This window comes from Trichosurus vulpecula, chromosome 8, assembly GCF_011100635.1.
Source record: "Trichosurus vulpecula isolate mTriVul1 chromosome 8, mTriVul1.pri, whole genome shotgun sequence".
Classification (NCBI taxonomy): Eukaryota; Metazoa; Chordata; class Mammalia; order Diprotodontia; family Phalangeridae; genus Trichosurus; species Trichosurus vulpecula.
Window position 1 is genome coordinate 212,539,497 of NC_050580.1, and position 26,109 is coordinate 212,565,605.

The 26,109-nt window shown below is 39.3% G+C and overlaps 1 protein-coding gene across 1 annotated transcript in view; it reads right to left on the minus strand.

The window, feature by feature from the left end:
• The window catches only part of SLC35F4 (solute carrier family 35 member F4), a 309,305-nt gene that overhangs the window by 234,184 nt on the left and 49,012 nt on the right, over positions 1 to 26,109 (minus strand). Inside the window, 1 exon segment of the mRNA XM_036736238.1 lies at positions 971 to 986. Coding sequence (XP_036592133.1) covers positions 971 to 986 — 16 coding nt within the window.

Here is a 26,109-nt window from a genome sequence, read left to right on the forward strand (position 1 = left end):
AATACCTGGGAAGGCTCTCCAACAGGTCGGGCACGAACAGTACACATGAGCATTTGGAATGGTGATGTCTCTAGATTTATGTGTCTCATGTTTCCTGCATGCTACTGACATTCTGCTTTGCTCAGAGAGCACAGCACCTTCTTTGATGTAGGCCAGCTACTGAACCAGAACAATAGAAATTTTGGAAGTTCCATTTTAGGATGAATCATATTTGTAGGGAAATCTATGAATGTCTTTGCCATCTACCTTATATGTTAACCTCGGAGATCCAGGATCACAAATAACTTATTTTTGGAATTGTGATGGTCAGTGCAATAGTATTTGCCTTTATTTTGTTTAACTCAATTGCCTATCTGGTACTATTATTGACAGCCACCTTGCTAGATAACTGATTGCGGGCCTTAAGTGAATTGATAATGCCTTACTGTTGCATGTGAAACCATATATCTATTCCATATATTTTGACTTTCTTTTCAAGTATACAATAAATTGAACAAGTCACTGTTGAAGTTGTCCTGCTTATCTGTGCTTCCTTTTGAACTTTCTGCTTTCTCTGTGTCTTTTTTTTTAATTTTGGTGGTCCTCTTTTCTTTTGGGGGGGCATCACTATTGTTAAGACTCTTCCTCACACCCCTTTCATTTAAAAGAAAACTTGTGGGATAATCAAAGAAATAAATACATATAGTGACATGTGTGGAAACGTATACCTCTTCCTCCAGTTGGGGTCTAACACTTCTGTCAGAAGTTGGATAACGTTTTCTGCTAAGTCCCAGTGGCATGATTGGACATTGTTTTGATTTGAGTTCCTTCAAAGTTGTTTGCCTTTAAAATGCTGTTGCTATTTTATCAATTGCTCTTCTGTTCTCCTTTTACTCTGCATCAGTTCATAAAAGGTTTCCCAGGATTCTTGGAAGTCATCTGTTCCATTATTTCCTTCAGCACAATAATTATCCATTACATTCATAACCACAATTTGTTTAACCATTCTCCAATGTATAGGCACACTCTTAGTTTGCAGTTCTTGGCTACAACAAAAAAGTGCTGGTTTTGTACATATGGGTCCCTTTTCTTTATTGGTCTCTTTGGGATATGAGCCTAGTAGTGGTTTCACTGAGCCATAGTCCCAAAATGCATTTCAGAATGGCTGAATCAATTCACAGATCCACCAACAGTGTTTTAGCATGTCCTTCCCATGTCCAACAATCATCATTTCCCCTTTTTGTCACATTTGACAATCTGATAGACATAAGGTGAAACCTCAGAGTTGTTGTAATTTTTGTTGTTTAGTCATCTTTCAGTCGTGTCTGACTATTCGTGACCCTATTTTTTGTGTATGTACAAAAATTAGAAAACCGCTATTTGGGGTTTTCTTGACAAAGATCCCAGAGTGTTTGCCATTTACTTTTCCAGTTCATTTTACAGATGAAGAAACTGAGTTAAACAAGGTTAAGTGACTTTCCCAGGATCACATAGCTACTAAGTGTTTGAGGCCAGATTTCAGCTCAGGAAGATGAGTTTTCCTGATGTCAGGCTCAGCACTCCATCCACTGTGCCACCTAGTTGCCACTTATTATTAGCAATTTGGAGCATTTTTTTTCATATAATTATTGATAGTTTGGAATTCATCCTTTGAGCACTTCCTGTTCATATATTTTGACCATTATTTATCTATTGGATAATGGCTCTTGTTCTTAGATATTTGAATCAGTTCCCTATAGATCTTGGCTACAGCCACTAACACTCCTTTACAAAGAAAAGTGTGGTAAAAGACAAGGAATGTGATCAAAATCAGTGGTTTGTAACTGAAGCAATCTGTTTCTGGTCCACTTCTCCTCATGTCTCCCCCTCACCCACATACCAATCATTGATTATTGTCTCTTTTTCTTTTAATCCTTGCTGCAGAATGCACCTTTTAAAGTTAAAGTTTGTTTTGTTTGCAACTATTCTGTCTCGGTATTAGCCTCCATAGTCTTCCCCCTCCTGATCCCTGACTTTTCCTCTTCTGAGTTTAATATATTTCTAGGCCAAACTCTTTTTTTGGAGGGGGGAGCTTCAACCCTCCTCTGTCCAGTTCAGATAAGAGGGAGGTTTATCTGATGCCTGCCAGCCCATCCCTTTTTCCATGTTTTTCTACCTTCCTTTTTGAGCACACCAATTATGAGAAATAGTAATCTTCTTCTTCCCTTTGTTTACACTATGTATTCCATTTACCTTCTCCTCCCAAAACCCTCAGAACAAAAACCAATAAATGCCCCCCAGCCCTTTATTTGTCTTATTTAACTCCTTCGATACCCTTTGAAAGGTAAAGAGAGCAAGAACTTATTGTGTTTACTATGTAAAATGGGAAGATGAGAATAATTTGTTTAAACAACCATGAAGGCAGGTGAAGCAGACACTGAGAAGGGCTTAGAGTTTGGTTAAACATTGAAGAAACCAAGGTCATCCATTGCCTCCCAGGCCATAGCCAGTTGTCCTGACTTTTGTCCATCTACCAGACTTCAATAACTCTGGAAGAGTGAAGGTGACAACTTTGTGCAACTCTGTCTCCCTTAAATCCAATTCTCAAACTAGTCAAGATATCATCTCTGATATCATTGGTTCTCTTCAAAAACAAACAACAAATAACACTATTTACCAGATACTATGCTAAGTACTTGACAAATATTCCTCACAACAACCCAGTGAGATGGGTGATCTCCATTTTACAATTGAGGAAACTGAGACAGAGAGAGGGTCATACAGCTATTAAATATCTGAGGCTAGAGTTGAACTAAGATCTTCCTGACTCTGAGCCCAGTGCTCTACTCACTGCACCACAATTCGAGACTTAAATTCCTGATGGCATACTTATTTCTTTTTGCCCCATTAGAATGTTAGCATTCCATAATCATATAGCCTCTCCAAGTGAATTTTTTTGTTTGAATTTCAAAGTTTCAACTCAGCTCTTCTTCCAGAGTTTTTTGTTTTGCTTTCTTCTCCTGATTCATTTTTTTAATGTTCTCTAGTAATTCTTTTAACCAAGCCATTTTTTCTGAAGCTTCTTGTATTTGATTTGCAATTATTACCTTCTTCTGGGATTGCCTCTTGGGTATTTCTTGACCCACACTATTTCTATATTTCATTCAGTGTCTTCTTCTGTCTACTCATATTTACTGCCTCAGTTCCTGTTTGGAGACTTGTGTCAAGGCCAGAATCCACCCCCTCCTATACCCTTAGATGGGCTCTGTTTGATCCTGAGCTTGATTTGCTGCCTTTTACCTGCCCTGGTATGTCTAAAGTCAGAGCACTGGAAAGTTTCAGGTCCCCTGAGTCAGTGTAATGCTGGCTTCCAACATACCTTTAGTTAGTCAGAGAACTCCTTGCTTCTAGTCCCTTCCATCCCACCGAATATAACACTGCCAGTTTCAGCTTCTCATGTAAGTGTTTCTTGTGATAGTGCTGTCTGGCTTCTAGACTTTTACCTAAGTTCGTGCTGGATTCCCAGGCAGGGCCCTCACTAAAGCCTATAGTCTGACTCTTTTTGTACAGTGCTTGGCTAGATCAAGGAGTCTGATGTTTTTAGGTCTTTTTTGCAGTGTATGTGTGTCTCTCTGTGTATATATATACACACACACATATATATATATACATATACATATATATTCTGTATATATTCTGGGATAGAGAATACTTTCTTTATTCTTATCAAGATATAATATTTCTTTAAAGAATTATAAACTATAGAATGTATATATAAAGAATATATAAACTATAAATAATTATATATAATTGATCTTCTATGATCTTTCATAGGATCATCTTAAGACTAGTATGTTGTTTGTTGTCATCAGTAGTGGGTTATTGCCATTGTTGGAGTTTTTTAAAAAAAAAATTTCCCCAAAGATCTGTGTCCTCAATAAATGTTGTTGTTGATGGATCGTTTGAGTTATGTCTGACTCTTCATGACGCCATTTGGGGTTTTCTTGACAAAGACACTGGAGTGGTTTGCCATTTCCTTCTCCAGCTCAATTTACAGGTGAGAAGCTGAGGCAAACAGGTTAAGTAACTTGCCCAGGTTCACACAGCTAGTAGGTGTCTGAAGCCTGATTTGAACTCAGAAAGATGAGTCTTCCTAACTCCAGGCCCAGTGCTCTATTCTTGGTGCCACCTAGCTGTTCCCATCAATAAATATACACCCCTCCTTTTAAAGAGAACTCTGTATACACATGATTTGTCGAGGTCCAATCTACTAAGAAACATTATTTTCAATGTTTTTTAAAAATACCTGAGCTTACAAGACAAGTCGTTGTGGGAAATTTGGGTAGGACTCTGGAAAAATCAGGAAAATCTTGGTAAAAAATGCAAAAAAAAATGAATACAGCTAATCCTCTTAATTCTCTTCTCATTTAGCAAATTTACAAAAAGCCATTAGTTAACTAAAAGTCATTCAATTACACCAACATGAATCAAGAATATTTTTTCCTAAATGATTGTTGATTAGAAGTAATCTTCCTTTTCAGAACTTAGTTTTCCCTCTACATAATTTGTTATGTATTTTTCTGCACTATAATCAAAGAAGTAGAAAGCATATAAATCTGTTATGCAAATTTTGCCCTCTTCTCTGATCTTCAAAGAGCATACTAAAAAGTGACAAGAAGACAAACGTTTGGTTTGTCTATGCCTGAAAATTTCGGCTACAATTTTAAAACATCTATTTTGCATACTCAACTTTGTCTTGCAAGAAAAAGTTATGTAGTTTCTATAAAACTGTCTACAATGCATTATAGCACTATCATTAAATCCAGAAATGTCCTTTCATAATTGAGCCTACAGAAATCTGACATTATAAAAGACATGAACAAAACATGCCCTGAAGTTATACCAATAACACTATATCTTCATTTATTTCAATAGAGTGGCTTAACTTGTTGCAAAAGTTAGACTTTTAAAAAATCATTAATTCTTTAAAGAAATATCATATCTTGATAGGAATAAAGAATTAAAGTATTCTCTATCCCAGAATCTCAGAAAGTTTTTAAAGTATAATCACAGAACCTGCTTTAGAAAGTACTTTCAGAGCTATCTAATTCAACCTATAATGAATGGGAATCCAGTGGCCAACAAAAATCATCCAGTCTTCACTTAAAGAACTCAAATGGGGTTGGAGGGCAGGGATAAGGAATGAGGAAGGGAACACACATTATCTCACTATCCCACTTTGGGATAGCTTTGTTAGAATTTTTCCTTATAGAAACTTAAATTCCCCACTTTGTAACTTCTATCCATTGCTTATGCTTCTGCCTTGAGGAACAGAAAGAACAAGTTTAATCCCTCTTCCATATAACAAGCTTTTTCATAAATTTTACACTAGTTGTTTCTAATCTGTCTTCTCTTGAATAAATGGATTGCTTCCCTCTCTCTTATTCATTAAGTGCTTACTATGTGCAAAGCAGTGATCCTTTCTATACAAATAGATAATTAAGACAGTCCCTGCTCACATTCTAATGGGGGAGAACAACACATGGAAGGTTTCAGGAAAGGTCCCACAGTCCTTTAGGGTACAAAAATAAAGGAGATGTTAATGCCTCTTCTTTAATGTCATTTCCACTGACAAAATTATATCAGTTTCTGATGTGGAACCATTTGACAGTGACAAGGACTCTGGGTCCTCAGTAACTGGGGCTATAACACCTGAAGGAGCAATTGCCGGGCTGCATCTCCCAAGATGATGACTGAGGGCACTGGGCTGGAAGAATTACTATTCCCAAGGCTTTGGGGTTTGATGTCCTGCACTATTACCACCAAAGTGAACATCAATCATAGTTCAGGAAAGGGAATAAGGCTTGAGATAGATGACAGATAAATAAATAGACAGACAGATAGATAGATACATAGATATCTAGGAGTCATATGCTTAGAGATGATCATTAGAACCATAGGAGTGGATGAGGTAATCAGGAGGTAAATAGAAAAGAACAGGGCCCTATACAGATCCTTATGGTACACTCACAATTAGGGGATATGAAATGGATAATAATCTAACAAGTGGGAATAATCAGACAAGTTGGAAAACGAGATATAGCAGGGTCACCATGACCCCGAGAGGAGAGAGTAAGAGGGAAGAGAGGGTGATCAGCAGTGTCAAAAACTACAATGAGATCAAAACAGATGAATATTGAGAAAAGGTAATTGATACAGCAATTAAGAGCTGTGGTGCTGACCTCATTGTTGTATGCCTGTGAAATCTAGACAGTCTACCACTGCTGTGCCAGGAAACTGAATCTCTCCCATTTGAATTGTTTTAGGAAGACTCTGAAGATCACCTGGCAGGACAAGGTACCAGACACTGAGGTCCTTACCTGAACTAAACTGCCAAGCATTCAAACTCTGCTTCAGAGAGTGCAACTCCAACAGGCTGGCCACGTTGTTTGAATGCAAAACATATGCTTGCCAAAAAGACTATTTTATGGAGAACGCACACAGGGCAAGCATTCACATGGTGGTCAGAAGTAGCGACACAAGGACATTCTCAAGCTCTCTCTCTTAAGAACTTTGGAATTGATTGTGTGACATGGGAGACACTAGCACAGGACCACTCAGCATGGTATGCCTACTTCGAAGAAGGTGCTGTGCTCTATGAGCAAAGCAGAATTGAAACAGATCAAAGGAAATGCAGGAGGCACAAGTTTGCAGTATCCACTCTAAATGTTCACACAGACTATTTGTGCCCGACCTGTGGTAGAGCATTCTGAGCTTATATTGGCCTGATCAGCCACAGTCAGACACACTGAATCTTGACTCAAACAGAGTGATGTTATTTTGGTCCTCTTCGAGAAGGAAGGACAACCAACCAACCAACCAACCAACCAAGAGTTCGTTGGTAAACTTCGAAGAGAGCAGTTTTAGTTGAAGGAGAAGTAGGAAAAGGAAGGGAATCAGCATTTACAAAGCCCTTTTTCACAAGTATTACATAACTTGATCCTTACAACAACCCTGAGAAATAGGTGTTATTAGCATCCCACATTTTATAATTAGGAAACTGGGGCAAACAGAGGTTAAGTGACCTGCCCAAAGTCACACAGGTAGTAAATATGTGAGGTTCAATTTGAATTCATATCTTCCTGATTCGAGGCCCAGTGCTCTATTCACCACCAACACCTTCTAAGGATAAGGAAGAGATCAAGAAACTGGGAAACTAGAAGAACTGTAGAACCTTACATGGAAATAGGGAATCTTGGGAAAAAAAGCTGGGCTTAGGAGTAAAGATAATTCAATAGTAACCCATCCATGCCTCAGTTTTTCCCACTAAAACTGAAAAGTGCATGTATTGGGGGGAGGGGTATAGAGAGGAAGGCTCAGGTTTGAAACAGAGGGCCTTACTGGGTCACTACACCAAAGCAGACAATCCACTACTGTAGTGATCCATGGTACAGAGGGTGAGAATACTTGGGAGCGGTGGGAGGGTAGAACAGAGGGAGAAGGACTTGCCTTTATAGCTGACATAGATACGTGGTTCGGGTTAAATTATATTCTTCTCATCCTGAGGGGAGAGATCTGGTACAGTCGTGGAAAATCGGCAGTGGGAAAAGATGAAGTAAAGAAGTGTTGAGGATAGTGTAGTTGTGTGGGAGACAAGATCACAATTAGAAATGGAAGGGAAGGTGTGACTCATCATTTCAACCTCTGATTAGCTGATCACTCACCATTTGTGGTCATATAATGGTCCCCCAGGGGCCAGGGTCATCACTTTGGGGATCACTATTCCAGTGCACTTATAATACTGCACTATGACTGTCTATATTGGCATTGTAATTCATCTACTGAACAGAACCTAGCACGATGCCCTGAACTTAATAGAGATTACTAAGCCTCTGTTGATTGATTGAAATATAAGCCTTTGTTGATTGATTGAAATATTGATTGGTCGATTGTTCTTCTAGGCCTTTAAATTAGGTGTTCCCCAAGGATCTGTTCTTGATCCTTTTTTGTCTATGTCTATGTCTATAATCCTCTTCTTTAGTGCTCACTAAAGCACTTTAGTGCTTCATTCATCAGTTTTATGCAGATGAATTCCAAATCTATATCTTTACCCCAGACTCTTCCCAGAACTCAAGTACTGTTTTCCCAGTTGCCTGCTACATATCTTATCAGGATGCCCCACTATCATCTCACACTTCGTATGTCCAAAACTAAACTTCTCTATTTCTCCTGATAGCATCCCAGCCTCTAAGTCACCCACCATTCTATCCTTGAAGTCATCTTATACACTTTCCTCTCCCTTATTCATCATAGGTGCGGGACAGTAGATAGAGCGCCAGGCCTAGAATCAGGAAGACCTGAGTTCAAATATGTCCTCAAACACTTACTAGCTGTGTGACCCTAGGCAGGTCAATTACTCCTGCTTGCCTCTGTTTCCTCATCTGTAAAATGAGATGGAGAAGGAAATGGCAAACCACTCCAGTATGTCTGCCAAAAAAAAAAAACAAATGGGATCATGAAGAGACAACTGAACAACAGCAACAATAAATCACTTACAAAGTCTTCTCATTTCTTCTTGTATAATGTCTCTTGCACCTACCTCTTGTCCCTTCTCACTGCAACCAATCTGGTTCAAGCCCCCATCTCATCTTATTGAAACTATTTTTATAGACTTCTAACTGATTCTTATGCCTTCGCTCTATGCCCTTTCTAATGCATCCTTCACACTGCTATGGTCCAAGTAATCATTCTAATACACAACTCAGATTCTGCCCCTTTTCTACTCAAAAACCTTTAGTATTTTCTCTGTGGCCTTCAGAATAAAACATAAACTCCATATCCCGACACTCAAGATCATCCTCAATCTGACTCTGCCCTATCCTTTTTGGCCTTATCTCATCCTGCTGCTTTCTTCTTCTTTTTTTTTAACTAAGCCAAACTGGACTACTCTCTCTTATTCTTTATTTTTCCCTTCACATCTTTTTTCCAACAATGCTCCATGCATGAAAAAGATTTCTCTGCCCATCCCAACGTACATCTCTTTTTCCTGCACTCAACTTTTAAATTTTGTGAGCAGGGCCTATGTAGAGCCTATCTTTGTATCTACTGCTCTTAGCATATAGCCTTAACAAAAAGTACGTACTTAATAAATTGAATTAATTTTATATCAACATAGGGAGCATTTAGTTTCCTGGTCTTAAAATCAAATATTTTAAAAAATTAATCTTCTTCTTGGGGCTTTTGTGGAAAATTGCTACTAGCAATTAAAGTATGAAGCATCATGATAATGCCTAATAAAACATAATTCAAATGACTCTAAACTACTATTTTAGGTTTAGGAAATTACATACAATTCCAATGGTTGATAATGTACATTTAATATCTATAAACACTCATTAAAAGGAATATACTTGTATCTCATGAATAATATAAAGCAGATACTTAAAATCAGAAAAATTAGATTTCCAGACACTTCATTAAATTAACAATGGAGTACATATTAAATCAGAGCTTTCAAGATGTTCATTCTTTCTATACAAGCTCTGGTGCAATTATAAGGGTTGGCTTAAACAATCTTTGACTTTCCTTGTAAAGCCTAAGAGTTCTCATAAACTTCCCCACTGCCTCACAAAGCCACCAGCCCACTACCAGCTATACCATAGCAACTGGAGTCAGTCATAACTCTTTAAACAGGTCTTCTAATTACTTCTGATTAGTTTCTTCTGAGGCAGAAGAATCTGAGAATAATTTCATCCTGCTTCAGCTCGCAAATAAACAAACACATAAACAAATACACAGATAAATAAACAAACCCTTTACAGAATTAATAGAAAGAACTTTGCGGCTAGTGAGGAGCTATTAAGGAAGGGTATCCGAAGTAATGGTGACAGTTGGGACCGCCATATTTGGATGATAACACTGTAGTATCTGATGTGCTGAATGGGATAAAGATAAGGATAAGAACTGGACCTGTGATTGCACTAGAATAGGGCCTTCTCAGATAAAGCGTTTGCCACCACAGGCTGGATGAGGCCTCTATCATTGGGGGTCACCCACTTCTTTGCAATTTGTCATCTTAGAGAGTTGCCTAGAACAGTGGCATTAAATCCCAAAGAAAACAAGGATCACTTAGCTGTACATGAGGATACCTGAGGGCAACATATGGACTTAGTTTTAAAATGTGATATTTCTATAATTTATTATATGTTTCTTTATTTTGTTAAATATGTCCCAATTACATTGTTATCTAGTTGGGGCCACAATCACTACTTGTGGCCAGTGGGCAACATGTTTGACACCTCTGAGAGTTGAACTGACTTGCTTAAGGTCATGCAATCAGTATGTTTCTGAGATCTTCTTGGCTCCAAAGAGTAGCTCTTTATCCATTATGCACTCTGGTTCTCTAGTGCACTAAATAGGAAAGTGGCAATTACACCTAAGGAGATCAAGTCAAGGAAGAGTAGCTAGCCTACTCTTACTACTTACTACTTAATTACTACTTGTGCACATAAGAACCCACTGTTGGGGGACTGAAGTGGATATAATTTTGAACATTCTGAAGTAAGCATTTTCAAAATATCATATGTCACAGGAGCATAGATGACAAGCTAGAAGGGCCTTTGATATCATAGAGTCCAGCTTCCCTTATAACAGAGGAGAAAACCAAGGCCCAGAGAGGGTCAATAATGTGCCCAGGGTCACACAGGCTGCATGTCCCCCAGCTAGAATCTGAATACAAGTTCCCAACTCCAACAACAGCAGTCCTGCCATTAGGCCATGCTGCCCAGAGGAAAATACAAAACAACTAGAACCAAATAGAATAATCAAAATGATATTAACAGTCACTGTCCTATTTTATTAATTATTTTATCTCAAAAACATCTACATAAGCCTGATCAAAACACATGCAGATGGCCTCCTCTATGTAGCTATAAGAAGGAAATGAGTTTTGTAAATTATTTTCTACAGCAGACAACTTCTTTATGGTCAATTGACTGAGAGTTTTAGAAAATACAAAGTCCTTATTTGTTTATTGTTTTTTGATTACAGAAGAATGCATATGACTTATTACATCAAAATGCAGTCTTTAAGACTTTCCTCCAACAAAGGGTATGCCAATTAATGATCCCATTAAGATCAGACAGGGGTATGAAAGCCCACCAAAACTGTTCACCCCTGACATAAAGGACATCCCATGTAGAGTTCAAACTGAAGGAGAACTAAAATGACTCACACAGTCACAAAGATGGATGTACCAGAAGGGGGACTAGAGCCCACTGTCTCCTAACCCAGTTCTTTATCCACTATGCCGTATTGCTTCTATCTATATCTATGCCTATAGCTATGGTTGTGGTAATAACGTTCATTGCAGTTAGAGAAACAGCATGCCATAGTGGACAGAGATCCAGCCTTGGAGGCTTTTACTCAGGGAGTCCCTAGATCTAGTCCCGTCTGACACATATTGACTGTGTGACCATGGGCAAGCTGTTTATCGTTGCAGTGCCCCCAGATAATTCTCTAAGAATCTACGTGGCATATGCATTGCCGATCTGAATCAACGGATGGAGTTTTCATACCAGGAGCTTACCACAGAGATGAAAACAGAGGTTTGGGGAAATTTATTTGTAAACACATATGTATAAAGGGTGCTACAGATGGGAAATGAGCTATTCCCAGAAATGAGTAAGAGGAAATCAAGTTGAATTACATTTGGAATATTGTGCTATACAGTCATTCTGCATATTTCTCATGGTCAAAGAAACTCATTTTTAAAAGCATTGTAGTCTCCCAGTATTTTCTAGGTCTACAAATCATGAAACATTACCATCTCGAATCACAATTATACACAGCTCAAAGACACATGGTAAATGAAAACAGGCCTGCATGTGCTACCAAAGAGGACTTGTCTTTGAGGAGAAACAAAGGAGGCAGCCTCCAAAATGTGTTTGTCTAAAAACTAGGTGGACCAGTCAGTCATATGGAAAGAGAGAGAAAACAGATGGACACATTGAGTATTACAATGATAACCTCTGAGATCCATTCAAAAGTTGGATGGATCTTCCATGAAATATTGAGTCAAAGAAATGGACAGGAATTGCACAGGATGAGAAGTTATGTGGAGATTATAAATGCACCAATTGATCAAATAACCCTACCACCGAGATTATGGCTTTAACATATTTTTATATGAAACGCACTAGATTGACCTACGTGAAAAAATGCAAAGATCACTAAGTTCCTGCCCTCAGAGAGCTTAAAATCTCACAGGGGTGGGAGGGCATGCACACAATTATAAGGTAAATTAGAGCATGGTAAGAGTTGCACAGTGATATGAGCCAGATAATAATTTTTGAAAGGTGCATAGCATGGTATAGTTTACAAAGAGCTTAAGATAAAATAGTATTCATTTTTTAAAAAAACACATTTATGTAGTACTTTAAGATTTTCACCATACTTAAATATATGTGTATATATACACATTTATATAATTACATTTAATCCTCAGAATAACCCTTTGATACAGTCAATCAATGCAACGTTATTGTACCCATTTCAGAGAGACCCAAAGAGTTTGAGTGAATTGTTCAAGAATTTGAAGAAAAAGCTCCATAGAAAAAAGAATTTTTGAGCTAGACCACAAAGGATGTGTAGGTAGCACTTCAAGATGTGGAATAGGAAGAGACGGCATTTTAAGTGTCAGGAACATCATGAACAGAAAGAAGAATGCAGTGCGTGTTCGTATTCAGCAAGTAGATCAAGTTTTTTCTGAAGCATAAAGTGCATGAGGGAGATTAGTGTGAGATGAGGCTTGAAAAGATAGTAAAATACAGATGTTATAAGCATTTAAATTCCAAGAGTGAGCAGCCTACAAAACCTCTGAATATCCAGCATATTAATTACTTGCCAGGGCCAATCCTTGTATTATTATTATTATTATTATTATTATTATTAAATAGTGCTTTAAGATTTGCTAAGTATGTTGCAAATGTTATCTCATTGTATTTTTCCAACAATACTGGGAGGTAGGTGCTATAATTATCCCAATTTTACAGTTGAGGAAACTGAGAAAGATGGAGGTTAATTGATTTCCCTGGGATCACACAGCTAGTAAGTGTCTGAGGCTGAATTTGAAATCAGATCTTCCTGACTCAATGATTCCAATACTTCCTGTCTTGTCCAAGTAGATGGTTCCCACCATCATCCCTACTCTCTCTAATCTTCAATATCTCCCTATCTACTGGCTCTTTGCCCACTTGTCTCAGACACACTCACATCTTCCTCATCCTTAAAAAAACTCACACTTAATGCTCATATTCATCCCCATGCTAGAAATCGTCCTATAGCTCTCCTCCTCTTCTCAGCTAAATTCCACAACAAAAAGCTATTTACACTGGATGGCACCACATATGCTCCTTTCACTCTGACCTGGTACTTGATAAATAGCCTGGCACATAGCAGACATTTAATGAATGCTAGCTGACTACATAACTTTCTTCTAAATCCCCTAGAGCTTGGCTTTCAATCTCATCATTCAACTGAAATTACTTATTCCAAAAATTACCAATGATCTCTTACTTGCCAAACCTAGTGATCATTTTGGATGGCTGGGTGGTGCAGTGGAGAGAGCCTGGAATGAGGAAGATTCATCTTCTTGAGTTCAAATCTGGCCTCAGACACTTACTATCTGTGTGACCCTGGGCAAGTCACTTAACCTTGTTTGCCTCAGTTTCTTCATCTGTAAAATAAGATAAAGATGGAAATGGCAAACCACTCCAGTATTTTTGCCAGGAAAACCCCAACTGCAGTCACAGAGTCAGACATGACTGAAACAGTCAAATGATAACAATGACCTTTTCTCATTCCTTCTTGATCTCTCTGTAGCATTTGAAATTGTTGGTCTTCTTTTCCTCCTCGATATTTTCTCCTCTCTGAGTTTTTGTGATACTGTTCTTTCTTGGTTCTCTTCAGTCATTCAGTCAGTCATGGTGTATTGTTAATGTATTGTTAATGCATTGGGAAGATCTTTGCCATCCATTAATAGGCCCATGTGACCTGCCTGAATCACATGAGTCTGAATCACACAGAAGTCTGAGTCACATGAGCCTCTGGTGGGAGGAGCTTGCCAAATGGGTGGAGCAGGAAGGGGTGGAGCAGGAAGTGAGACAGAGCAGACAGAGCTGGGAAAGAGAGAGGAGGCAGAGCAGCTAGCATGAGTGAGAGGAGTGATTTTGCTTAAGGGTGTTCGTTTATGCGAAGGCCCTAATGTAGAGAGAAGGCTTGGGGATGTTGGTGTTCTCTGCATTGCTAATGTGTATAGATTTCTTTGTTGCTATGATGGATTTGGCTTTCTGGTGTTGGAATAAATGTTTTGGTTCTGTGTTCCATCAAGAGTCTGTTATATTTTGTGATTCAGAACTATGCCAACATATTCATAGCAGCCACAGCCGCTGTGGGCATCGCATTGGAGCTACACATGGCCAGTCAAAAAGCATTTAACAAGTGCTGTGTGCCAGGCAAGGTGCCAAGCACTGAGAATATAAAGGAAGTGGGAGAAGAAGTCCCTGACTTCAAAAAGTGAACATCCTAGTGGGGGACACAGCAGCCAAATGATTATTTACACATAAGATGTATGCAGAATAGATGAAGAAAATTCAAAAAGGGACAGCAGCAGCTGAGGGGACAAGAAGTCCTGCAGAAGGCAGGACTTGACTTGATTTGTTTTTTTCTGATGAAAATCTCATTTCTTTTTTTATTTATTTAATATATTTAGTTTTCAGCATTGATTTTCACAAGAGTTTGAATTACAAATTTTCTCCCCATTTCTACCCTCCCCCCCACTCCAAGATGGCATATATTCTGGTTGCCCCATTCCCTTCCTTTCAAGATAAATTTCTATGCCCCATTGCCTGTGTATCTTATTTCCTAGTTGCATGCAAAAACTTTTTTCTTTTGTTTTTGAACATCTGTTTTTAAAAACTTTGAGTTCCAAATTCTCTCCCCTCTTCACTTCCCACCCACCCTCCCTAAGAAGTCAAGCAATTCAACATAGGCCACATGCATATCATTATGTAAAACCCTTCCACAATACTCATGTTGTGAAAGACTAACTATATTTTGCTCCTTCCTAACCTATCTCCCATTATCCAATTTTCTCCCTTGACCCTGTCCCTTTTTGAAAGTGTTTGTTTTTGATTACCTCCTCCCCCTGTCTGCCCTCCCTTCTATCATCCCCCCTTTTTTATCTTCTTCCTCCTTCTTTCCTGTGGGGTAAGATATCCCATTGAGTGTGTATGGTATTCCCTCCTCAGGTCAAATCTGATGAGAGCAAGATTCACCCATTCCCCCTCACCTGCCTCCTCTGCCCTTCCTACAGAACTGCTTTTTCTTGCCACTTTTATGTGAGATAGTTTACCTCATTCTATCTCTCCCTTTCTCCCTCTCTCAATATATTCCTCTTTCATCCCTTAATTTGATTTTTTTTAGATATCATCCCTTCATATTCAATTCACCCTGTGTCCTCTGTCTCTCTCTCTCTCTCTCTCTCTCCCTCTCTCTCTCTCTCTCTCTCCATATATATACATATATATATATATACATATACACACACATACATATATGCAGACACACACACACATATATATACATACACACACACAGATATATATATATATACATATATATGCATATATGCATATTCCCTTCAGCTACCCTAATACTGAGGTCTCATGAATCATATACATCATCTTTCCGTGTAGGAATGTAAACAAAACAGTTCAACTTTGGTAAGTCCCTTGCGATTTCTTTTTCTTGTTCTTTTTCTTGATTACGTTTTCATGCTTCTCTTGAATCTTGTGTTTGAAAGTCAAATTTTCTATTCAGCTCTGGTCTTTTCACTGAGAAAGCTTGAAAGTCCTCTGTTTTATTGAAAATCCATATTTTGCCTTGGAGCACGATACTCAATTTTGCTGGGTAGGTGATTCTTGGTTTTAATCCTAGCTCCATTGACCTCCAGAATATCATATTCCAAGCCCTTCAATCTCTTAATGTAGAAGCTGCTAGATCTTGTGTTATTCTGATTATGTTTCCACAGTACTCAAATTGTTTCTTTCTGCCTGCTTGCAGTATTTTCTCCTTGATCTGGGAGCTCTGGAATTTGGCAACAATATTCCTAGGAGTTTTCTTTTGGGGATCTATTTGAGGAGGTGATCTGTGGATTCTTTCAATTTCTATTTTACCCTCTGGCTCTACAATATCAGGGCAGTTCTCCTTGATAATTTCTTGAAAGATGATATCTAGGCTCTTTTTTTGATCATGGCTTTCAGGTAATCCAATAATTTTTAAATTATCTCTCCTGGATCTATTTTCCAGGTCAGTAGTTTTTCCAATGAGATATTTCACATTGTCTTCCACTTTTTCGTTCCTTTGGTTCTTTTTTATAATATCTTGATTTCTCATAAAGTCACTAGCTTCCACTTGCTCCAATCTCATTTTTAAGGTAGTATTTTCTTCAGTGGTCTTTTGGATCTCCTTTCCCATTTGGCTAACTCTGCCTTTCAAAGCATTCTTCTCCTCATTGGCCTTTTGGAGTTCTTTTGCCATTTGAGTTAGTCTATTTTTTAAGGTGTTGTTTTTTTCAGTATTTCTTTTAGTATTTTCTTGGGTCTCCTTTAGCAAGTCATTGACTTGTTTTTCATGGTTTTCTCGCATCATTCTCATTTATCTTCCCAATTTTTCCTCTACCTCTCTAACTTGCTTTTCCAAATCCTTTTTGAGCTCTTCCATGGCCTGAGACCAGTTCATGTTTTTCTTGGAGGCTTTTGGTGTAGGCTCTTGCACTTTGTTGACTTCTTCTGGCTGTATGTTTTGGTCTTCTTTGTCACCAAAGAAAGATTCCAAAGTCTGAGACTGAATCTGAGTCCGTTTTCGCTGCCTGGCCATGTTTCCAGCCAACTTACTTGACCCTTGAGTTTTTCGTCAGGGTATGACTGCTTGTAAAGTAAAGAGTACTTTGTTCCAAGCTTGGAGGGATGTGCTGTTGTTTTCAGAGCTATTACAACCAGCTCTGCCACACCAGCACTCCTCCTTCCCCAAGAACCCCCAACCCAGACTGGACTCAGATCTTCAGCAGGCTTTGCACTCCTGCTCTGATCCACCACTTAATTCCTCCTACCAGGTTGGCCTGGGGCCAGAAGCAACTGCAGCTATAGTTCTGTAGCTGCCCCACCTCTGCTGCCCCCTGGGTAGTGGCCAAACTGCGAACTCCTTCCACTCTGTCCCCTGCAGCTTTTCCCACTAACCTTCTCTGTTGTCTTTGGTGTTTGTGGGTTGAGAAGTCTGGTAACTGCCACAGCTCACTGATTCAGGGCGCTAGCGCATGCTCCACCCGGCTCCTACTCTGGTTGGTCTTGCTGGCACCCACGCTGGGCTCTGCTCCGCTCCCCTCTGCTCCCAGCTCCATGTGCCTCACCCAGCAACCATCCAGGATGTCCTGGGCTGGAGCCCTGCTTCCCTCTGCTATTGTGTGGGTTCTGCAGTTCTATAATTTGTTCAGAGCCATTTTTATAGGTTTTTGGAGGGACTTCGTGGGGAGCTCACACAAGTCCCTGCTTTCCAGACACCATCTTGGCTCCGCCCCCCACTTGACTTGATTCTTGAAGGAAGCCAGAGAAATTAAAAGGTGGAAGTGAAGAGGCAAACCATTGCAGGCATGGGATACAGCCATGAGCACAAAGGCTGAAGGAGTGTCCTATGTGAGAAAAAGCAGGTAGGCCAGACTGGAACGTGGGGAGGGAAGTAAGGTATGAGAAGACTTAAAACGAACAAAAGAGGACAGGTTATGAATAGATTTAAATGCTATTTGTCATTGTTCAGTCATTTCAGTTGTGTCTGACTCTTCATGACCCCATTTGGGCTTTTCTTGGCAAAGATTCTGGAGTGGTTTGCCATTTCCTTCTCCAGCTCAGTTTGCTGAGGAAACTGAGGTAAACAGGGTTAAGTGACTTGCCCAGGGTCACACAGCTAGTAAGAGTCTGAGGCCAGATTCTAACTCAGGAAGATGAGCCTTCTTGACTCTGGGCCCCGCTATCCACTGCCCCACCTAATTTCCCTTTAAGTGGTATACAGAGGATTTTATATTTGATCCTGGAGGTAATAGGAAGGCACTGGAGCTTGTTGAATGAAAGGGTGACATAGTCAAAACTATACTTTAGAAAAATCACTTTGAAATCCAAGTGGAAGATGAATTGGAGTAGGGAGAAACTTGAGACAGGGAGAAAAAGAAGACTGTTGCAGTAGTCCAGAAAAGATGTGATAAGAGTCTGAATTAAGCTTGTGGTTGTATTCGTCGAGAGAATAAAATAAGTCGAGAGAACAGGATGTAGACAAGAGATGCCACAAAAATTGAAACGGTAAGATCCAGCAAGGGATCAGATGCTGAGATTACAAACCTGGGTGGGTGAAAGAGTGGTGGTGCCCTCAGCAGTAATTGTGACATTCAGAAGGAAGTCTGGGGAGGAAAGATTTTTAAAATCCGGGTTTGGACATACTGAGTTGGAGTTGTCTACAGGACGTTCAGTTTGAGATGCCCCCAAAAGGCAGCTGGACATAAATGATTACCTCGGTAGAAAGACTAGGGCTGAATACATAGATCTGGGAATCATCTGAATAGAGATGACAAATGAACCCATAAGAGTCAATGAGACCACCAGGTAAAATAGTATATAATAAAATCTGACTGCTCTTCAGCCTGAATCCATGTCATACCAAGCTATGAGCGTACCCCCAAGGCTCTGTCCCAGACCTGCTTACCTTTTCTCTATATCTTACTTGGTGATTTCATTAGCTCAGCTGCATTTTATTATCATTTCCCTAAAGAGGATTCCCAGATCTATATTTGTTGTTCAGTCATTTTCAGTTTTGTCTGCCTCTTCGTGATACCATTTTGTGGTTTTCTTGGCAGAGATACTAAAGTGGTTTGCCATGTCCTTCTCCACTTCATTGTACAGATGAGGAAACCGAGGCAAACAAGGTTAAGTGACTTGCCCAGGGTCACATAGCTGGTAATTGTCAAAGGCTAGATTTGAACTCAGGTCTTCCTAACTCCAAGCCCAGCACCCTACCCATTGCACCACCTAGTTGCCCTTGACTTCTACAAATTGCAATTTCTAGGTGTAAACAAGAATTAGTGCTCACTCCAGCTTACCTCTACTCTAAAACAACCTTCCATCTACTCCATATGTATCTTATAGGTACCTATTTATTCACATGTTGTCTCCCCCTAAATGCAAGTATTATTTTTGCTCTTCTTGTATCCCCTGCCCTTAGCAGAGTGTCCTGGCAGGTAATGAGAGCTTTAAAAATGCTTGTCAGTTGATTAGTTGATTTAGAAGAGAGAGTGCATCATGGTGGTACTAAAGGTTTTTTTCCATAAGAAAAAGAAAAAGTTTATCAGTCTGTCACTAGTGATAAAATCTTCTAGATGGGAACATTGCATTTCTTACCTATTCAATGATAATCCAAGAATCATCCACACTTCACCTAATAGAATTTCAAATTCTATTGTCAAGTGGAACACATGAAAGCAAGAAAAAGAAAGCTCTTGAAAAGTTCTGAGTTGTTATTAATTTCATATTTTTCAATCTATTCCTATAGAATATTGTGAAGGACTATGATTTTAGATAAACTTAAAGCAATTGTTATTTTGGAAGGAAAGAGAAAAAATATTCATTTTTTGTACTGGACTCCTCAAGTTCCTGAGACTCTATTGAAGTACAAGGATCCTGATGCTTACTGCCTCTTCGTATCTTACTTTTTCCCTTCCGTGGAAGGAACTTGAGTGCTATCAAAAGCCAATAAATTAGGGCAGAAGTTAACACTCCTGTCTGACCCAATTTCTACCAAAAGAATACAGGTATCTGGCAGTCCTAGTGATTATCATGCTAATAATATCAGACCACTTCAAAGTTTACTAAATACTGTGACTTTTTTTCCTGCTCTTTGGCAAAGCTCTGAAATAACGATTTCAATCATAGTAGAAACTCAACTGCAAATACAAATGATTAGTCTCAGTTCCCTGAAGCATTGGGAAGCAATCAGAAGGGGAGAATAAACTATGTATAGCTTACAAGATATAAATATCTGCATTTTACAGGTGACTTCCCCTAAATGTGAGGATACAAAAATCATTTGTTATGAATTATTATGTGTGAAGAGCCCTGGACTAAACACTGTGGAGATGCAAAGTTCAGATAAAACACAGCACCTGTACTCAAAGAGCATAGGGTCTAGTAGCTACATGAGGCACAAATATGGATGATTATCATGTATATTCCATACTATATAATAACTATTAAAGAAGTATACAAAAAAATACTGTGAAAGGTGTGAAAGGGAAGGTAATTACAAAGTAGGAAGATAACAGAAGTTTTCCTAAGGAAGGTGGCATTTGAGTTAAGTGATAAAGGAGAAGAAGGGATCCAAAATGCAAAAGATGAAATTTCAGGCAGAGAACAATTTGAGCAAAACAAAGGTGTACAAGCTCAGCATGCCCTCTGAGAACAAAGTTTTCCAAATTGGTTGAACCATATATAATATGAGATAAAGAAGAAAGGAAGGGAGGGAGGGAGGAAGGAAGGAAGGAAGAAAGAAAGAGAGAGAGAGAATAACGGAAAAAAGAGAGAAAGAGGGAGGGAGGAAGGGAGGAAGGAAGGAAGGAAAGGAGGGAGGGAGGGAGGAAGAAAGGGAGGAAGAAAGAAGGAAAGAAAGAAAGAAAAAAAGAACAAATGAATGAATGAATAATGGAAAAAAGAAAGAGAGAAAGAGGGAAGGAGGGAGGAAGGAAGGAAGGGAGGGAGGAAGAAAGGGAGGAAGAAAGAAGGAAAGAAAGAAAGAAAAAAAGAACGAATGAATGAATGAATAATGGAAAAAAGAAAGAGAGAAAGAGGGAGGGAGGAAGGAAGGAAGGAAGGGAGGGAGGGAGGAAGAAAGGGAGGAAGAAAGAAAGAAAGAAAGAAACAATGAATAATGGAAAAAAGAAAGAGAGAAAGAGGGAGGGAGGGAGGAAAGAAGGAAGGAAGGAAGGAAGGAAGGAAGGAAGGAAGGAAGGAAGGAAGGAAGGAAGGAAGGAAGGAAAGAAGGAAGGAAGGGAGGGAGGGAGGAAGGAAGAAACAAAGAAACAAAGATGGAAAAAAGAAAGAGAGAAAGAGGGAGGAAGAAAGGAAGGAAGGAAGGGAGGGAGGGAGGAAGGGCGGGAGGGAAGAAGGGAGGGAAGGAAGGAAAGAGGAAGGGAAGGAGGGAAGGTGGGAAGGAGGGAAGAAAAGAAAAAAGCATTTATTAACTGCCTACTATGCGCCAAACACTGTGCTAAACATTTTACAAACACTATCTAATTTGATCTCCGCAACAACCCTGGAGGTAAGTGATGCCAACTGAAGCAGACAGAGGCTAAGTGACTTGCCCAGAATGACGCAGATAGTAAGTATCTGAGGTCATATCTGAATTCAGATCTTCCTGAACTGAAATCCCCATACTCTATCTGCTATGCTACCTAGTTGAATCTCAGAAGAATGACATGTTTGTGGATGTCTGAATGTCTAGCAAAGAAGTTTAAACTTGACTCAAGGTTTTTAAACAGCGGAATGACATAATCAGGTCTAAATATGATTGCATTAGTATCATGAAGGTTAAACTTGGAGTGAGGAAAGATTGATGGCAGGAAAGTCTATAAGGAAGGGACTCTGGAAGTAAATTAAGCTGGAAACTTCAGGATGCAAGGATTAAAAGAAATTTTTTTGCCTCCAGTTAAGGTAGGACTGAAAAAGGTCATGCAGGAGCCAAGCTCTCCCACATAAATGCCAGAAAACATCTGAAAGGAACCCAGGTGAAACAACTGATCTTTTTAAATGAAGAAATAAGTTAACTCCTTTCAGTCTAAATTGGAAATATGGGATCTACAGCAGAAAACTTCTCCAGAGAAGAAAAAGAGATTAACAGATTTTGGAATACAAAAATACTGAAGTGAAGAAAAATCTGGCCGAAGATAAATGGAGGCAATAATATTAAAAGGTCATGTGATCTCGACGCAAGCCAAAATAATTGATCTCAAGGACAGGAGGCACAAAGGATCATAGGAGTCCCAAAAGAATGTGACAAATCACAAAGCACAAAAACTATGATGTAAGAAATAATAGAAGAAAACTTTTCAGAACATCTAAATACAGAACAGGAAAAGCATCAATTGAAGGAAGCTCACAAATTTACTCTAGGGGAAAAAAAACCTTATGCCTCAAACTCCAAGATACATAGGGTATCAATTTCAATAGCAAACAAATTCTGTAGACATCCAGGATAAAGACTTTCAAATATAAATGAAAGTAAAAGGAAATGATACAATATTACTCTACACTCAGGAGAGACTGCATGAGTGAATAATACGATGCTCTATGCACAACCCAAGATGATATATCCTGCAAAGATGAAGCAATGAAAAATAAGGGCATTCACCAAAACCAGAGGCGTTTGAAGCATTTCTGCAACAACAAAAACACAAGCAGAATGTTCACCTTACAAGCAAACTAAACGACAGGAAAATAAGAAAGTCAAATAAATATCATTTCAAAGGAGAGAATATGTAAGGAACTACATTACCCTATATTTGGAGGTAATTCTTTAAGAGAAAGAATGATAGCTGGCACCTAGAAAGGTAAAGAAGATGATCCCAGAGATGAGGTGACCACAGATGTGTATATGCAAAATATATACATATCAAACACATGAGAACCTCAGAGGAGAAGGCAATAGCAACTAGTGGCAAGGAAGAATTAGTGTTGTGTGACCATCACTTTTTAACATTTAGCACATCTTCCAATAATCTCTAAGTTACCTTGGACTCTTCCTGTTCCCTCACTTTTCATATCCAATTAATTTCTTAACCCTATTGATTCTACCTCCACAACATCTCTTGTTACCCTTTCTTTCCACCCTTAGGACTATTATCCCATGAAGCCTTCATCATTCTTTGAGACTAATGGTGTCAAACTCCAATCTCTGGAGGTACACAATGTATACAAATTAACATTGTGTTGCATTGTATTTTTATTTATTTTGTTAAATATTTCCTGAAGAAGGAACTGGCAAAGCACTCCAGTATCTTTGCCAAGAAAACCTCAAATGAACTCATGATGAGTTGGACATGACTGAACAACTTCACAACAACAAAAACAACGTATTTCCCAATAACATTTTAACCTGGTTCTTGCAGCACAAAATATGACACCTTTGTTTTAGACTATGGTATTAGCTTCCTAACCAGTCTTCCTTCTTCCCAATTTCTCCTCTCAGGCCATCTTCTACCTAGCTAGCAAAATAATTTCAGAAGAGTTAGAGATACATTTCTGACAACTAATCATTAGCATCTAATAAGGGCATACTCTGAATCAACATGGTGTTCAGAGTTCTGGGGAGTTACAAAGACAAAAACGAATTGGACTCTGCCTTGAAGAGATTACAAAGAGGGTTTGGGAAGAAGAGAAAGATAACACATACATATATAAATTTGTGCACAAAAAAAATGGAAGATAATCTTGTGGAGAAAGCCCTAGCAGCAAGGGGGATGGAGTAAAACTTGATGTATTAAGTGCCAGTTGAGCTGAGCCTTGAAGGAAACTGGAGATTCTAAGAGTCAGAGATGATAGAGGAAAACTTTCCAGACATGAGGACAGCTAATGCAAAGAAGCACTTGTGTGAGGAACAGTAAGAATGGTGGATTTTGGCTGAACCATGATCACGAAAGGGAGCAACATATAATAAGGCTGTGGATTGATAATTTTGTGATGGTAAATGAGGTCATTTTTTGTTTCAATTCTTACCTATCGCTTAGTCATTGAAAGGGCACTGCCTCAGATAAACCAAGGCCTGGGAAAGACTTTAATTTAGAAAGGCCAAGGTCACCCACTGCATCTGCAGCCATCACCAGTCATCTTGACTTTTGTCTTACCACTGGACTTCGATGACTCAGGAGGAGTGAGGCTTACAACTTTGTGCAATTCTGTCTCACTTAAATCCAATTCACACATAAGTCAAGGCATGCCCCTGGTAATGTCATTGGTCCTCTTTGAAAATGAAGGACGAACAACAATAAGGTGAGGAGGGGGAGCGTGCCAGGCATAGGAGACAGCAATACTAATGCACAGAAATGGGATGTGTAAAGAACTAGGCCTTTATGACCTTACTATAGAGATAGAAACAGTATTAAGTACCTAGGTTGCAAAGATCTTTAAATGCCTAGTGGAGGAATTTGTGGGTGATCCCTCTGGATAGCTGGTTCCTCCCAGAATTTGTATTTGAAGGAGGCCCGGTCCAACTATGTGTTCATTCCTCTCTAGTGTTCACTGTTCACTCACCAGACTTCCCGTACTGTGCCCCTGTACCAGATATCTCCCCCCTTCTTCCAGAATAAAGACTTTCAAATATAAATGAAAGTAAAATGAAATATTACTCTACACTCAGGAGAAACTGTACGAGTGAATGATATGGTGCTCTAGGCGCAACCCAAGATGACATATCCTGCAAAGATGAAGCAATGGAAAATATGGGCATTCACCAAAACCAGAGGCATTTGAAACATTTCTGCAACAACAAAAACATGGGCAGAATATTCACCAATATCCCCTTCTTTTAATATGTCATCTTTCCCCATGAGAACAGTGGATGCTAAAGGACAGAGACTGACTTTATGCTTTTATTTGTATGTTCACTGTCTGGCACTGAGTAAGTGACTAATAGATGCCTGTTGACTTGACTTGATCCTGGAGGTAATAGGTTGATGCTGGAGCTTACCGTGGTGGGGGAGGGGAGATAGGGGGATGTGACATAGACAGACCTGTACCTTAGGAAAATCGTGCTAACTGAAGAGATTCTCAACATAGGCAGACCAAATGAGAAACTATTGCGATAGTCCAGGTAATGAGGACCTGACCTAGGGTAGTAACTGAGTAAGTAGAGAGGAGACTCTGGTCTCAGAAATGCACGGAGAGCAACATGCAACAATCTAATACTTGAGATCAGAGTCATGAACTCCAGACAGGGGACAGAGTCTTGCCTTTAAGTCTTGGTGTCCCTGGAAAAGCTTTTAGCTACCAAGTAGCTAAAAGACTAGGATGTCTACTAGGCGCAACAAAGACAATACATCACAAATACTTGTTGACAGCAGGGTTTCCTCAGAGAACAGAGTGACAAGGGTAAGGACACGATAATCAAGGAAATATGACCCATTTACCAATTACACATTGACAACTGAAAGCAGCTAGGTGGTGCAGTGGATAGAATGCCAGGCCTGGAGTCAGGAAGATTCATCTTCCTGAGTTCAAATCCAGCGTCAGACATTAATAGTTATGTGACCCTGGGCAAGTCACTTAACCCTGTTCACCTCAGTTTCCTCATCTGTAAAATGAGCTGGAGAAGGAAACGACAAACCCACTCCAGTATCTCTGCCAAGATGACCCCAAATGGGGTCACAAAGAGTTGGACACAACCAAAAAATAAATGAACAATGACATTGACAACTGGCACCAGAGGATGGCCCACATAGGGATGTAAAGGAATCCCCTATACCACCAGAATAGCATTGGATCAAGATTTGAATGAAGCATAAATAAAACTCCTTTAGAAAGCAGACCCTTAAATAAGCAGGAAGGGGTGCTAAATCAGGAAGCAATCCCCTTCCTGCCCACTAATAATTCATAGACAGGGAAAGAGGTCCTCTATGAAACCTAACCTCCTGAGTAGGAGATAGCACTCTCTACCCCGGGGTCATTCATGAATCTAGTTCTGAGACTGCAAGCTAGCATGTCTGACAATAGCTATTACCTGAAAGAGAATCAATTATTCAGAAGCAGTGGCAAAACATAGCATAGGTGCCCAGACTCTTAAGCCAGTGACTACTCACAAAGCCCACAAGTTACAGCTGGCTCAGGTACAATACTGTATTTGGCAAAGGATGGCTCACAATGCAGGGCATGTAAGGTATAATCTATCTAATCATACTATATGCAATAAATGAATGTTGCATAAATATGTTTCAGAACATAGCTAGAATTACCCAGTGTATTTTTCAGGAACTGAAATATTTTTTTGCTGGCCTGGAAGAAAAATGCA